This window comes from Trachymyrmex cornetzi, unplaced genomic scaffold (assembly GCF_001594075.2).
Source record: "Trachymyrmex cornetzi isolate Tcor2-1 unplaced genomic scaffold, Tcor1.1 scaffold9, whole genome shotgun sequence".
NCBI lineage: Eukaryota > Metazoa > Arthropoda > Insecta > Hymenoptera > Formicidae > Trachymyrmex > Trachymyrmex cornetzi.
Genome location: NW_017300244.1, coordinates 206,184 through 223,399, shown reverse-complemented (window position 1 = coordinate 223,399; position 17,216 = coordinate 206,184). Strand labels below are relative to the sequence as shown.

General features: G+C 33.5%; 1 protein-coding gene across 1 annotated transcript in view; it reads left to right on the top strand.

The window, feature by feature from the left end:
* The window catches only part of LOC108769350 (discoidin domain-containing receptor 2), an 81,152-nt gene extending 63,936 nt beyond the window's left edge, over positions 1–17,216 (top strand). The window contains exons 6-17 of the mRNA XM_018520270.1: positions 5,995–6,159; positions 6,602–6,735; positions 7,733–7,940; positions 8,737–8,832; positions 12,731–12,906; positions 12,982–13,156; positions 13,272–13,534; positions 13,798–13,935; positions 14,817–15,124; positions 15,241–15,475; positions 16,037–16,186; positions 16,654–17,216. Of these exons, the coding sequence (XP_018375772.1) occupies positions 5,995–6,159; positions 6,602–6,735; positions 7,733–7,940; positions 8,737–8,832; positions 12,731–12,906; positions 12,982–13,156; positions 13,272–13,534; positions 13,798–13,935; positions 14,817–15,124; positions 15,241–15,475; positions 16,037–16,186; positions 16,654–16,803 (2,198 nt within the window). The 3' untranslated portion in view covers positions 16,804–17,216. The remainder of the gene's footprint in view (positions 1–5,994; positions 6,160–6,601; positions 6,736–7,732; positions 7,941–8,736; positions 8,833–12,730; positions 12,907–12,981; positions 13,157–13,271; positions 13,535–13,797; positions 13,936–14,816; positions 15,125–15,240; positions 15,476–16,036; positions 16,187–16,653) is intronic.

Below are 17,216 nucleotides of genomic sequence, written 5' to 3'. Positions count from 1 at the left end.
TGTACAATAACACAGAAAATATAATAGCATCATTACGAACGTTATTATGCATGGACAAATAAAAAATCGCAAATAAGCTGATAAATCGCAAATAAGCTGATAAATCGCAAATAAGTTGATATAGAATACATGCTGCAGTCTAACCTAACCTAATCTGATCACGAATAAGTTGCTAACATGCATGGAATCTATTCCATATTCTCAACCCTCGATGTATTCCACATTACCTGCATGTCGTCACATAAAAAATAAAGTCTTTCCGTAACAATAAACAAGTTTGAAATAGCAATTAATCTGCATAATATTCACTCTAAATTTCCTACAGTGAAATCTCACTCCAAGAAAGTGAAAATGCAACCACCCTTGAAAAAAAGTGAAAATATTTCACTTCTTGAAAAAAGAGTGACGATCTTTACTCTTTTTAGAGTGAATTTTCATTTCAAAAAAGTGAAATTTCATTCCAAAAAAGTAAGATTTCACTCTAAAAAGAGTGAAGACCGTCACTTTTTTTTCAAGAAGTGAAATATTTTCACTTTTTTTCAAGGGTGGTTGCATTTTCACTCTCTTGAAGTGAGATTTCGCTGTACGAAATTTAGAGTGTTGCTCATGCAACATTATTAAAAGCGTCTGTGCAATATAAGCATTAAAAAAACTTACTTCCAGTTTGTGAGAACACTTTTTGGAAAAAGCTGCCGAATCTTCGGACGTAACGAAAATGAATAAATGTTAATTGTAGCAAAACGGTTGGTCGGACCGAGTTCATTGCTTGTTATGACATGTTTGGTAACAGTTGCAATAACTTTTAGCGATTGCCGCCAGATTGCAATGCTTTGTTTAAAAAATAAGCCATTATTCCATATTAGTAGACTATGCCATAATCCCTGATTTTACCCTATATGCAATTTTATCAAATAAACATATTTTGTAATATTTCTTTTATAAAATAAATTGAATAATTTTTGAAATAATAACACGATGTCATTTGTCAATAATGTGTTGATCATAATGTGTAAATTCTATTACGAGGATAAGAAAATGTTTTCATTAGCCATCATCTCCCATCAAATAAATTTTTACGTATAAATCTATTGTTATTCTCATTAGCAAATTCATTTAGATATTATATAAACAAATCATCATTGAAACTGACATAACTGACGTTATTCGTATCGAATATTATTACTAATTCGTGTTGAAATATAACTGTATCGTGTGTGTTGCTAACAAATCGATAAACACAACACACAAACAACGATGTTAAATAGTTCATAAATACATTTCTCGTTTCAACATGACGCTTATGGTCCCCACCAGTTTAATTAGAAAAATTTTTTAAATCATGAATATATTTGGGACTCGAATCATACATGTAATCGCGTTGCACATGGCTGCACAAGAATGATACGATGATGTTGTTCAAGTGGACATCTGACGATTAATTTCCAAATTGCAATTTCGTTCAATTTGCCGAGACGTCGTTGAGATGGCTACGCGAAGGCAGGGTGCCGTTGACTCTAACTACAGTGCTAGATCCCATTAACGTTCGTAACAACGTTATACGGACGATCTCATTGCTAGCTCGGCTTCGTACATTTGTTTTCGACCTAGTTCCAGTACTTAATGTCTCTTATATAATCAATGCACCGTTAGCGTTCGTGAAATATAAATGCATGTTACGCTAAAGCAACAACAAACTTGCCGAGAAAATTTGAAAATTCCTTTATTTCTCCTGATTGGCTCAAGTATTATTTTAAATACATAGATACCTTCCTCAAAGAAGCTGAATAAACAATAAATAAATATATCGAAAAAGAATCATAATCATTACACTCTAAAAAATGTCAGTGTGAATTTAACACCAACACAGTGAGAATGTAATATTCTATAGACACCGTATGAGCGTTGAATTCACACGGTTATTTTTTAGAGTGTACCTTTATTATTCTTTTAATTGATATTTAATGGTAATTAATGATATTAATTATCTATAAAATTACCTAATTTCAAGATTTTGAAATGAATTCCATGAAATAGATTAAATTGAGATGAATTTTATGAAACAGAAATACAAGAAAACTAAAAAAAGTCTTACAATTTTTATGATTTTTTTCAATATCTTTATATTAGCCAAAATGTCTCTGATATTTCAATTTTTGCTTCAAAACTGATTAATATCTATAGAGTATGCCAACATTTCAATTTATTTTCTCTTCCAGTTTTCAGTCTTGATCTAAAAGAATAACGAATGTTAAGTATTCGTGACGCATATGAAACCTGTTCTCATAATTTATATACAGGTGCGTGCGTTATGTATAACAAACATGCTGTGTGCTACACCACAATGCTATTTACATAAATTTGCCTACAGTTTCTTTTCTCGTCCAGTTTACTTTACCGGGCCCCTAAATTCAAGACATAATTTTATATAAATTCTAAGAAAACGTCAGGGGTGAGAGGTTGTAGAGATTAAATGAAAAAAATATGTACATATTTATGTACTAATAAGCATTCATGCTAATTAGATTATAACATTTACAAAAATAAATAAATAAAAATTTATTCTCTATATAGATAAACAGTCTTTAAACATAATATTTAAGTGTGTTCAATGTGTTCTTAATAATTACTTAATCAATTACGCCTATATAAACATATATCTTTTTATTTTATATTTCCTGTTATTTTGAAATAATAATAAAACGCAAAGAGGAGTCCAATGGAAAATTTCTCGTTAAATGCTGACAACAAAAGTACTAAGCATTGTTGGGATACATGTTTTACGCGAAAGAGGAACCGTATAATCAACCCTAGCAGTAACATTATACAAAGCAAAGTAAAACGAGAAACACAAAAACATTAAACGAAAAAGGGATTTGTTTCTTCTATTATGTATAAAGTACAAATTGTTATTTCTGCTTTCCAAAATATGAAAAGCAAGTTAATTATGTATAAGAACATGCTTAGTGTTAAACATATAATAAAATAATTTAACGCTATAATTTAACGTTTTAATTAATTAATTAATATTGAACTTTTATAAAAAGTTTATAGAATTATCCTGTTTGAAATGACGTATCTACAAGAATTACCGAAAACTTCTATAATCCTGATAGTCTGTATCCTTATTACCAACGTTTAACCAGAAAAAGGATATTTGCATGAATTATTTTTCTAGGTCGCTCATATCCAACAACAACGAGACCGCATATGTTCGGGCGATGACATATGTACAGCTAGCTCTGCGGCACGGAGCCGGTAAAACGGCGACATGAGAGCTTTCGCGTTATAAGAAGTATTCGGAGCGTGTGAGATCGAGCCCGACTGGGCGGGTATGCCGGATTTATGGCAGCCGTGCACGGCAGCGGGTTAAAACAACGTTGATGCCCTGCCCCGAGCCGGTGAACACGAACGATTACCCACGGATCGCGAGTAACACGGCCTACTCGGTCAACGCGGTACAGAATCCACGACATTGTCCTCCTGGTATTGACATTCGCGGTCTGACAGAATACAAGTGTGCTAAGCCTCAGTTAATAAAGCACGGTGCAACCAACGTATCATTTATTAAAGCGCGATTTACTCATGGTTGTTCGAGCGATCTGTATCCTGTATATAAGGATACGTGACAAATTTATATAAAATATTACACATTTACGATCTTAGCTTAAATTGTAGATTGAAAAAGAGAGATTTTCTGCTTTCAAAGGAAACGAATAGGTCGAATTTACATATTTAATTAACTTTGGAACCTTTTCAAATATAAAATTTTATTTTGAAATCTTTTTCTAATTATATAAAGGTAAATCATTAAAAATGTAAAGTAAATGACGGTTTTCCTCCTATTTTTGTTATTTGTAAAAGGATTTAGTTGTCATTAAAATTAAGATTGAAAGCTATGACAGACATCCTATGCTAAATATAATGTATAAATATAAATCGTATTTCGATCTACCAGCTGATAAAACTCACTCGATTAACAATAATTTATATTCTAATTGTTAGTATTAGGTTGAAACAAAAGTTCGTAGTATTACGCTTCAAAATTCGAGTATATAGCTGTCCATAAAAAATAAATAAAATTTAAATTTAAAAAAGAGCTTTAAAGCTTAAAATCTCTACTTTTAAATCACTGTCTTTTGAGTTTCTGTGAGTTTAGTAATTTTTACATTTAAAAAACCATAAGCTGAACAAAATGGAAAATTTTCCACTTTTTAACACGAAAGCTTAAAGTTTTCCCTACAAAATCGTTTTTTTAATGTTTTTAAAATTTTTTGTTACTGAATTATATTGCGTATCGCAATTTAAAAAACAAATTAAAACTGAAACATTCCTCTATCAAATAATATAAATGCCAATTTAAAAAAAACCCATGTAGATTGCAATACAAATAAAGTAGCGTTATGATCTTTTGTTCCAATTCAATATTTCTTCATATGTGCCTGCGAAAAGTTATATTAGCGCAAGACTTGTTAAGAATTGCACTCTGTTGGGAAATTGCTCCAGCAATTCCAATGAAAATTCGCAATAATTTCAAGCTGTAGACGGGAAGGAGATTGCCAGTGCAGATTAGATTAGCGGATTGCCAGATTACAGAGTAGAGTCCCTGTAAGAGCAATGTTTCTGACGCGTACTGAAATACGGCGTCTTTTAATGCGTACCTTCAAAAAATGGCAGGAATATCAGCGACATATCGCTGAAATGTTCACCAGTTTACACGAACGATTCTCAAGCACGTAAAAAGTACACGCCAAGAAGCGACTTCGTTACTTCAATTGTGGATTAATTTGACTCGCCATTTATTCCCTTATTGTGAACGTGTTGCACGGCACCTGTACAATTCCAAATTTACGTCTTCTGTTTGCATATTTCTTCAACGAATACAATATACTTTGTAATAAGCCGAGCACTAAAATCTTATCACGCCCTTTAACTATAACATATTTTTCTTTATTTTTCTTGGGTACGCGCAAGTATCTTGATTAAAAGGACCATTTATTCGAGAATGGAGTCGACCTCTTATTTTAATATGTACGATCGTACGATTCCTGTACAGTGTGGTAGATGCCAGTTGCAGAACAACCGCGTAGCGACGAAGCGTTACGTTGTTCTAAGTAAAATTATTACCTTGGCGTCATCCACGTGACACGGAATCAGGCAAAGGTACGTTGACCAAAACTGGCTTGACCACATCGCGTGACAACGACGGCTGGCCGCGGACCGTATATACCGTGAAATATTAAGAGTAGTTAAGCGATTTTGAACACGACATGGCAAAGTGGGCGCACCGCGCCATTTTTGCGGTCCGTTATTAATTTTCCCGCTACGAAAATCCAGCCGTCCGTCCCTTGCGGACGCCGTCCGCCGCCACCGACCAAGTCGTTTTAATTAATTTTAATTGATTAATTTTAACTAAGCGCCTTCTCCGCCACCGCGCCCTTCACGGCATGTTATTAAGCAGCGCCACTTCATTTTCGAAGTGTATCCGGGAACTGGAGCAAAGTGCTGCTGTTTGCAAAATACACGGTAAATTTCGGTGAGATAATATGAAAATTCACGAAATAATTTTTACTCTCAACCGTTGTAGTAATAATTAATAATAATACATCTGCATGAGAAAAAATACAGGAAAAATATTCTAATTGAAGATACATATGATATAATAAATATTTTTGGAGGTTATTTTCGTCGAGATATATCCTATTTTAGTAAAATCTTCGTAGTCATTATAACAAACTTGTGTATTTTTACTTTATATGCTTATTACAACAAACTTATGCCTTTACTTTATACATTTTTACTTGAAAATCTAAAAATAACGTAATTTAACACAATCTAAAAAGAGATAAAAGAAAGAGAGTACCAACTAGAGACAAAATACAGCTAATAGTACAACAAAGTCAGGTGTAACGTAGAAGTTTGAGAGACGAGTGTGTTTTAAAAGAAAACTACAGTTGCACAGTAGGTCCGTCACGCGAAAACTTTCGTCTGTTTCAGGCGGTGTCATGAGCTACACTATACCAGATGCTTCCCTGCCGGAGTTTAGTGACATCTCATACGACGGTAAGAGGCAGGACAACTTGTTGACCGATGGTTTAGGTTGTCTAATCGATGGTGAGGTCGGCGAGGATAATTACAGACTGGACATGGGAAATGGAAAAGGTAATCGGTGGGTGAACACGTGCGGGAGCGTTAAATAGTCAAAACATAGATAATATTTCAGTAATTTTCGCTAATAAATCAATTTCAGACAAAATGTGTTTCTTTATATCAGAAACATTTGCAATTATTATATTTTATATGAATTATTGCAAATATTATATTCAATATTTTTCATTGTAAACAGCTTTGCTCTTCATTATATAATCGTGTTTCGCAACTTTATCGCGTAATATTGAAACAAAAAGAGTTTCTTGATAATAAATTTCTTTTGAAACTTTATCCTTTCATATTCTACCTTCAATAAAAAATAAATCCCACAACATTATCATCACGCGTAAATGTTTGCAACAATTACACTACATTGTTTGCTGCGATAGAAAACCGCAACAAAATAGTGCAATTCATTACGTTTGTATAAAAGTTCTTTCTCCGTTGGCTATAGGCACAGGTTGGGTTGCTTGGCTTCGTGACACTTTTCAAGAGAAGTTTGTGGAGCTCATCTTCGAGTTTGAAGCCATGATGATTTTCGAAGCGGTACACATCTATACCAACAATTATTTCTCGCGAGACGTTCAGGTAATTTTCAACTCACTTTTGCGTAATGTCTTCCACTCACGTACTTTCATGAACTTTTCTTTGTACAAAGCAGATGAAAATGATTATCTAACAAGATAAGTCACTAATTTCACAACAATGCAAATTTTTATCGATAATCGTGAGATTTTTAAATATAATTTAAAAATTATTTGTCTTTTTTTTTTAATTTCTAATCCTGAACTAAACACGGGACACTACGCACAATATTAACTGAGAAAACATTTTTGTAACATAATCGAAATTTAATATATGTGATATCAGGATTCCTATCAATTGCATTGAAAGCAATATTAACGGGATTTAAATAATGATTACTTTGCCAAACTGTATATCAAAACGAAATAATTGCGCTACGTATCATTATGAACGTGTCAATCAGGAAGTGCCAATCAGATATCCTCGAAGATGAAACAGAATATCCATGACAAGAAATATTTTCCCTTTTATATTATAGATGTCATTTGTAGATATCAATCCGCAACATGTATCATAAATGACATGATTAACGATTTGTTGATTATATAGTCGATAGTTATCAACATGCATGTACACTTCTTTAATGTCAATGCCCTCATACGGTTCATAACATAAAACAGTTTTTACATATGTATCAAAGTGCATCGACCACACAATAAAAACGAATGTAACTACACGATAAAAACAAGCTTAAACGCATCACGAGTCTGCAATTTTCTGGAATATGTCAACCATTATATCCTCTTCAGGTAGAAATGGTATATAGAAATTATTCTATTTCTTTTACTATGCATTTTAAACTTAAAAACAGAATATTAATATTTGCCAATTTGTATTGTTTTTTTACAATTTAGTTTCTTCAAAATCTATTTCTTGCGTGATCATTTTATTTCTAAATAATTTAAACATTTAATGAAACATGAATTAAATATATTCTTCTTGTTTATTTTAAACTTCAAAGAAGACATATGTTTCAATTTGAATTTGGTTTACACAACAGGTATTTTCGAAGGCGGTGATATGGTTCAGTATCGATGGCGAAACTTATGAAGAGGAGTTTTTGCCTTATTCTTATATACCGGACGTCGTGCTAGAAAACGCTCGAAACGTTTCAATCGGTCTACACGGACGGGAAGGAAGACTCATCAAATTGCATCTGTATTTCGCCGCGCGATGGATCATAATCAGCGAAGTGACATTCGACGCAAGTAAGCATTTCCCCGTATCTCATTTTCTTCCAGTGGAGACAACCTGTTCTTTTTACAATTAGTTTTTACATTACTTTCGACGTCATTCCACAAAACAAAAATTTGCCGCGTTCTTTTAGATTTCCCGCGGGTTTCTTTGGACATCTTGCACATTACCTGACCTAAATATCAACCTAGACAACAAGAAAAACTTGCTAAAATAAATGAGCGAATTACTTAACTGTAATTTGCAGATCGTACTGCTTCAAGAAATATTGTAACGAACGAAGTTATAATGATCCATTGGATTATCTCGCTCTGCTTCGCATGCATCTACCGACTTCAATTACCTTTTAATAACCTTCACATTTATGTTTCGAATATCGCATTTCTTTAATTTTATCGCACTAATGACCGTTTGAGTTAACGACATCGATCGCATATGATAATCCCATTTAAATCTTTATGCGAATGTGTAAAATATGTAATATTCTTCATTGTACAGAAATATGCAGTAATAACCGACATAAAATTTTTTTTACTGCTTCTCATTTCTAATACAGTAGCAAAAATTACGTGAAAAATTTATTCATATGCGAATACAAATAGCAACGTTCTTTTTTTATTTAATATAAATATAATTTTAATAGATAAAATTAATAGGATTATATAAATAGTGTACAAATTTCAAAACAAATAGTAAATATTATAATAGCATTGCTTCCATCCTTTTGATAATTCGCACTTAAAATAATCTTCATAAATCTTAGAAATTTTCCGTGGATTCAAGTTAGCTACAGCTATTTTCCGCTTTCAGCAAATCCCTACGAAAACACTACGGAAGAAGCAGCGTCCGAGTTTAGCAACCGGGAGATTCCAGTCAACCCCGAAGTAGATCTCAACTTACAAACGAGTAAGTAACTTGCCAAGAGTGGTATTAATTCGTATCAATCTCGTTCTAATTAAGCATTGGCTACTAAAAACTTTTCACTTCTCGTATCGCATGCCTTTAAGTAACACGGCTCCAAATTCATAAGAGTACTTCATACATTTAATATTTCACGTTTTATTTGCACATCTGTCTCGGGCGTCTCTCACGTAGTTAAGTAATAATGCCTTACTTACACACGAGCGCTTATTTTAGACGTTACTTAATTTCAAATGTAACCGATTTGATAACGGCGTTTAAAATCAATTTCATTTTTAATTATTGAATGCATCTTTGCATGAATGGTTATAAATGAAAGCGATCATTAATCTTGATTATTCACTGCTATTTTCATTTTAACATTTCTGTTTTATTACCAACATTATATTATACATTTCTTCTTTCAACTTAACTGCATTTGAAAATTTAAATCTTAATTAACTAAAAAGTCAGTTTAACGAAGATAAGCTTTTACTCATCAAATAAATTTAATTATCCAATAAGAGTTTAATAACTTAATTGAACTTTACCGTAAAGAATTTGATTTTTTAAAGAAATATATTTGATTTTATAACGTTCTTATTTTTTATTAATAAATATTTCAAGTGTATTTTCTTATATTTTGACATTCTCGAGAATATTTTTTTTTATATTATCCGATGTTGGTTGAACCTTTACTTATTAACAATTTAAAAACAATTTGAATTCTTTATATTTAACAACTAATGACCTTTACTTATCGCAATTATGTTTTTTGATGTAGATTTATATTATGATACTTATAATTTCATAATCTTCAACCTTTATGTAACATGCGTATTCAGTCCAGTTTAAAAATGAGCGACATTTATTCAGCTAACTTTGTTAGCGAAACGAGGCCGTTATTCTTTGCCAAGAAGAAGATACGATTAGGAAAAGTCATTGTCCGACATAGAAGAGAAAGAGATGCGGTTGCACTTTATAATTCACGTAGCAACTTCCTCGTAACGTAAACAATTAGTCGGGTTAAGAGGTAGCGCATTTGAGGAAAGAAGAAAAGAAAACAGGAAAAGAAAAGTAAGGTCGACTCTGGCATAATTACGTATATCTCATAGTTTGTGCCAACAACAAATCCTACGCTGCATTTTCCAGGCCGCAAAACAAATTAAAAATATGCATTTTCCGCTTGAATCATTGAGTATAATCAAAGGAATTGCTTATCCAGATGAAAAATTAAAAGCCGCAGCGGAAAATGGAAGTAAGGAATATCAATTCAACAGTATTATGTGTAGGCGGCAAATTCTATAATAATATATTGAAGTATTTTTAGTGGAATCACATGTTTCTATGTATATGTACAGTTTTAATCTATACCACAGTTTTCCGATATTAACAATGAATAATTACATTAGTCTTTTTTTCCCTACGTCATATGTCCCAAAGCGTACGATAAAAGGAAAGACATATCAACCGTTAGAACAAAAAACAAATACAGCATAATTTGTCGCTCGAATAGATAGAGAAGCGTGCATGAATACAGAGAAATAAATTACATTACGAAAGGAGAACGAGAAATGAGAATAAAAAATGGTAAAAACTTATAACACGGAGATGGGAGCGAGGAAGATGCAGATAACAGGAAGTGCAGCAGATAAATGAGGACGTGGGAGGATGTTGGGAAGAATACTCGACTGCGGCATAATTACGGCTCTCTGATATACCTCGCTATCCACGAATCCTATCCTCCCCCCTGCCCCCTCCGGTCGAAAAAATAGACTTGAGCACTTTCCCGGTTCTCCATTATAAATAAAGGAAACGCGAACGGGTCCTCAAATAAAGCAACCGCGAAATCGTCCGACCGTGCGCAAATGCAGCACGTGCGCTAAAAAAGATGGCACAACGCGAGGGAAGGGCGACAAAGGGTAAAAAACGGAGTTACTAAACTAAAAACAACATGTAAACTGAGCGTCCGCTTTACGGTGGTCTGCATTCAAAAGGACGCGGCCGTTGGTGGTGCCGTTAATATAGTTCTTGCACGTAACTTTTTACATAGTTCACAAGTGGGAAAACCAAAGAAAGCACAGCGCTTTCATAATTCAAGCGCCGATATTCGCGCGATCGATTATGCGGATTAGCCAACGTCTGATTCGACAGAGCGGAAGCGGGAGGATTAGAGTCATAAAAGAACGAACGAAATAAGACAACCAAGAGGGAAACCTGAACGGAGAGAGCAGTCGACTCTATAATTACATATCTCTGATAGACTGTGCAAATGCCGAACTTTATTCTTCATTCCCTTCTGATTACAGATATTTTCTCTAGTCAGCTGCAAATAAAGAAGCGAATGTAATTATTCATTTGAGGAAATAAGAGAAGATATAGAGAGATACCCTCCATATTGTAAAACCGATTGTTCAAAATTAAGAAACTCTTGTTTGTTATCGCACTTACAAAATCATTTATCACTATTTTTATCTCACAAAAAGAGTATTAACAGTACAAATATCCAATATTAATAAGCAAATATTATGTACTCGTATGAATACTATAATATTATTAAATATAAACAAATATTATGACATTAATATTTTTGCGAGATGAAAAAATGACTGAAGTGTACAATTTAAAAAATTGTTATAAAAGAAACACATGCAGGACAAATACAAAAGAGTAGATATTTTTTTCTTTTGTCTTATTTTAATGACAGCCTGAAAAGGTTCTTAAAAAAGTAGTTGCTACAAATATATAATCTTTTTAAAATATGCAACATGTCCGACTCCATATAAATGGGTACGAAATAAATAAACAACATAAATAAGCAAAGAAGGACATACTCAGTTAAAGCGGAAGTTTAAATAACCGAAGAAATATGAGCTTAAACAAGATCAACAAATATAAGAGAAGGACTAAAGTAATCGATTCGGTTGCAATAGCGCAACGCCAAAATAGTGCTTCAAAACGGACGATATGAAATTCGATGAATACGTTTCAATGCGCGGCTGCAAATAAAGCAACGGTAAGCTGTCTGCCGTTGCTCGATCGGAAAAATATAATAGGCCGTAGATGTGTAGGCAAACAATACGTCACATTGAAATACTAAAAATTATAACAAAAAAGATAGATAACGACAGACTCAAACGCTACACATGTGCATATAATACTGGATTTACGGGGCACACAGTTTTATCTCTTATCCGTTGTTCTCTCAAAAACAAAAGACAGAACCACGAAAGGAGCAAGAAACGAGAAAAACGGGGACACGAGCAAAGAAGGTACGCGTGAGCATAAAAGTGGGAATTAAAAGCGTTTCTGCGCTTCTCTTCGAGCAATTTTCTTTTTCTACATGACCAAGAGGAAGCGTCATTTGAAATCTAGATTTCCTCATCCGCGCATTGGTACTCGTACGGTGACGCCTTCTTGAATTAAACTGATGTTTTAGTAATCGTTTGCTACGGTTTTTAAATAATCATTCGCTTGGCGGTACTCTGTACTTGATCGAAGAAAAATCGGTAGACGATCTTGAGCATCACGCGAACACTTTCGACTAACTTATTTATTTCTACAGCAAAAAATCACAGTCATCCTGCTGTAGCTTCAGGGCACTTGGCACGAACAGTACGACGACGTACGACAAAAGAAAATCATAGTTTTTTGCAATGTAAATTAACAACGATTGTGAAGAAAGAGAATTTAGCTTCTTTCATGAACGATAAAATGATTTTCTAAGAGTTTTTAAACTTCCTTTATTAACTTGGAGAAAAATACGGTCTGAATTTAAAAATAGGTAGAATGTACGTTAGAACAGAAAATATATCTTGCCAAGTTGTTCGATGTATTCTGTATCCCGTACTCTATATTTCTATATTCCCTGTATATTCTGTTTATCCCTATAAATTTTGTATAGTTACAGCACCAGGAGACAGCCAAGAATATCTGGAAGTACTGATAGGTGTGCTTACAGCCATTATATTGCTGCTCCTGCTGGTCTTCTTCATCATTCTATTTTTAAATCGGCGACAAAAGCTGCAGAGTTCTCCGACGGTGTTAAAAAATCCATTTGGCTTCGCCATAAATATGAAGGTAGGACAAATTACGTTTCACTTAGATCTTCAAAAATAAATAACCATAAGAGCTCGAATAAACCGAAATTTATAGGGTCTCCTCTTGAATTTAACACCCGGTGGGATGCTGGCAGCAGAAACTGCCAATCATGTTTCACCTGACATACCGGAGGACGTCAGTATGCATGAGTCACTCACGATGGAACAATTTAACTCGCCGCTCGTCAGTCCCCAATACAAATCCACATACGCTATTGTAGCTAATTCCGGTAAGTGAGCATTAGCGTTATTGTGCACTCGCATTTGAGAATAGCACGCTGCTGTGCTAAAAACGGTCTTTGCTATCGAACAAATATCGAAAAGTGATAAAACGATATTTTTCAGAATCCCCAAAGGATTTCAAAAACATAGAAATTTCGGAAGAAAATGTACGGCTGGACGCAAGACCGGAATCCACAGTCGGTCCATCCAGCTGTTCCTCGTCACCGACTAACTCGCCGGCTCGTCACTCCCAACATTACAGAACCCTTCAAAGTTATAGCAGTCCAACTAGGAAACTCAATATCGCGGTTACGCCCAATCACCAAAGGGACGTCGATCAGGTTCACTCGAAACGCTGGCATACAGCGCCAAAGGAGAAGCACAAGGTATACATTAGTTATATATCATACGTGTACAATTTAACGATGCATTTGACTGATTGCGCCACGCGATGGCAAAGGAAAAGGAAAAGTACATTATGTCACATAACTGGAAATCAAACTTGCCGCTACTCCAAACCTTAGATTTGCGACATCAAAGTGCAATTTACGTCTATCTTGTTGTAAAAGAACCTTGTTTTGACAGCAAAAAAATGATAGAGAAAATTATAACAACTACGAACAATTAAAAAAGTATCATTTAATTATAGATACCGGCACCTGTCGTAAGTTGGAACATCGCACCCAGTATGAACAAACCGTACAAGTGCAAGGAAATAGAGCCAACCAATATACCACATCAGTGCCTACGAACGACAGAGAAACTTGGCTCGAGAACCATAGGAGAGGTACGATATACTTATAAAAATAAATATAAGTAATGTACAAATTGAATGAAAGTCATTTAAAAACATTGCTATTTTTTATCTAAATGACTAACTACGTCACTAATTATGATAACTACGATACTAAATTTATATCCAATTTCAAATTTAAACCAATAAATATTAACTAACAATAATATCATCAATGTTAATTAATTTCACACTCAACGATATAAACGTAATATGATATATTGTACGTAACGATTAATTGTTGAATATGAAATTATAACATTGATATGTTATTATTAATTGGTATTCACTTTGCATTCCGCAAAATATCCATAAATTTTCTTTCAACGTGTCGTACCGTAATAAAGAAAAATTTAAACGTTAAAAGGAATTGTCGGAAAGTATGATCTTAGCTTATCACGTATTTGAGATACGACGGATATAAATATGCCCGCAGCATTTGATGGATGCACGTTTCTGGCTCCACTTGCGCTTAGCAGTTGCGGGCGGTGGCGAAATGTAATTTACATATTTATCTAAATAATATGTATGTATTCTACAATCCTGATACGTACTTGCTTTCCTTTCTGACAATATTATGTAATTTTTCGAACATGTAAAAATAACGGTAAATAAACATATTTTTATTCATCTCTTGAATGTTAAACGATAAAAAAAGTGTTGAGCAAATAAAGACAGTTGTTTTCTATCATCTATCGTCAAATTTCAAATTGAATACAAATTAGTAACTTAGTCATCGAAATAAAGAATTATCCTCATTGGAAATATGAAATTCCATTTACGGAGAAAGAGATAAATAATCACTGCAGCATATTTGTAATACTTTTAACATATTAAACATACCCTAAAGAAAGTATTGTTTGTACGATTTGCAGGCTATAGTATGCGAAGCTGTTGGTCTAGATGAAATCATATCTGGCGCTCCCAAATTAGTCGTTGCTCGTGTACCCCTGTGTACCAGCGACATTCGAACTAACAACGCAGTAGACCAGATGAGAGAAGTGCAATTTCTATCATGTTTATCTGACCCAAATGTGGCACGTATCTTAGGAATCTGCACTGTCGAGCCAGTGCCGTGGACAATCATAGAGTACACGGAACTCGGTGACCTTGCTCATTATCTTCAATACAGTGTACCTCTGACGGGAACGCTCAGGCCAAATTGCAATCTAAAAGCTCTTAGGTAAGAACTTTTTTAGAATAATCTTTACCTAACAATTAACTATCAAAGGTTAAGGTTTCTCTCCATTGCTTGCTTTACGAATTTTTCGTATATAAAATTTATTTGACTATTTCTAGTCAAAGTTGTCTGCTGTATATGGGAACACAAATAGCATCGGGAATGAGATTCCTTGAATCGAAGAATTTGGTGCACAAGGACTTGGCGGCCAGAAATTGTCTGGTAGGCCGTTCTTACACCGTGAAAGTGACTGATATAGCTATGTGCAGCGATCTTTACAAGAAAGATTACAGCGATATAGGAGGTAGACCACCCGCACCGATAAGATGGTTACCGTGGGAAAGTATTTTATTGGTAAGTAATCTTCTCTTTTTCAAGTGTTTCTACAATTTTATTTATTAAAATTGTTAATAAATTTGCAATCAATAGCAAAAATATCCAAAAAGATTTTTATTTGATTTAAATTAAATTTCTAATTTTTAATATTTTTGCAACGCACACAGAAAGTTTAAACTAAAAATTAAAACAAATTTTTTATATAATATTTAAATTCTTGAAGTGTTTTTTCTTCGAATAATTTTTAACTTGAATATTCAATCAAATCTTCCAATAAAAAAAAATTTTAGATTTATCACAATTTATTATTAAAATTACATATGTTTCAAAACGTTCATTAACAAAAAAGTTTATTTTAGATTCATCACAAAATTTGTTACTAAATTAAAGCCGTAACCCAGCGAGAAATGATTCATCGAATTAATGTCAAATTGACATTGATATAATGCAATATCAATGATTCAACGTCAATTAGACGTCGAATTGACGTCTAACCGACAGTCATTTCTCGCTGAGAATTTGTGAGATAAATTTGCACGAAGAGTGAACAGCAACAATACTTAAATATTTAAATTTCAGGATAGGTATACATGTTCGAGTAGCATATGGTCATTTGCCGTAACACTATGGGAGGTAATGAGTCTGGCTAGAGAAAAACCTTTTCAACATTTGTCAAATGATCAAGTTATTCAGAACGCTGAGCATATGTATTACGGAGCGGAGCTACAAGTAAGTAAATTATCTAATCGGCAATCACTTTTATACAATTAATCACTCTCTTGTTCATCGATTAATCATTAAATCTTGTTTAAAAATAGAATTTTAACACATTACAAATTAACTAAATCTTAAGCAATCAAATTTTGAATATATCACATTTAATTGTGTATTAAAAATAATTGTACGGAATATTAATACAATTGGAATTTACATTACAATAGCCACAAATAAAAATTAAATAAACTTTTTACTTATTACACTATGAAAGAAAAGTTTAATAATAGCTACCAAATATTTAGTGAAATAATACCAATTTAAATATTTGATTAATTATAGCCAGAAATTATTTTACTTTCCTAAATAGTTTAGTAAATATTATCAAACAAACAAAAACAACAAAAATAATATTATTTGGTATATAGCTATTACCAAACTCTTTTCTCAGTGTATTTATTATTTCACTTCTTGTATTTTAGGTACTTTTACCAAAACCAACAATGTGTCCGGAGGAGGTCTATCGGATGATGTGCTCATGTTGGAGAAGAGATGAGACATCGCGACCAACCTTCAAGGATATCTACACGTTCCTGAAGAATATAATAGCGGACTATCGACCTGGTGCATAAATAATCTTGGTTAACTGTGATACAAAATCAACAGCTAATCTCCCGGAATGTGAACGACATCGTCGGAAATATTTCGAGTAGGACAAAGCATTACATGAGATCGTACTCGCTGGGCATGACGCCTTGCGTGAAATCAGATTCTCCAGAAATGTACAATCGTTAGTTTTAGATATACGTATGTATCGGAGACACTAGATCTTGTGTCTCCTTCCTTGCGCAGAAAACTCGACAAATGAAAAATCGCACGCCGAGTACAAAGCTCAGCAGTGATCGAAAATGATCTCCTGCGGACTCTATTGCGCGTAATTTGTTAGCCGGACAAGCAATAGCGATAATGGAGCGAATGCCAAACGAGCACAAGGAGAGATGTATAATTGACGTATAAGTGTTTAGTTTGTTTTCTTCAGATAATC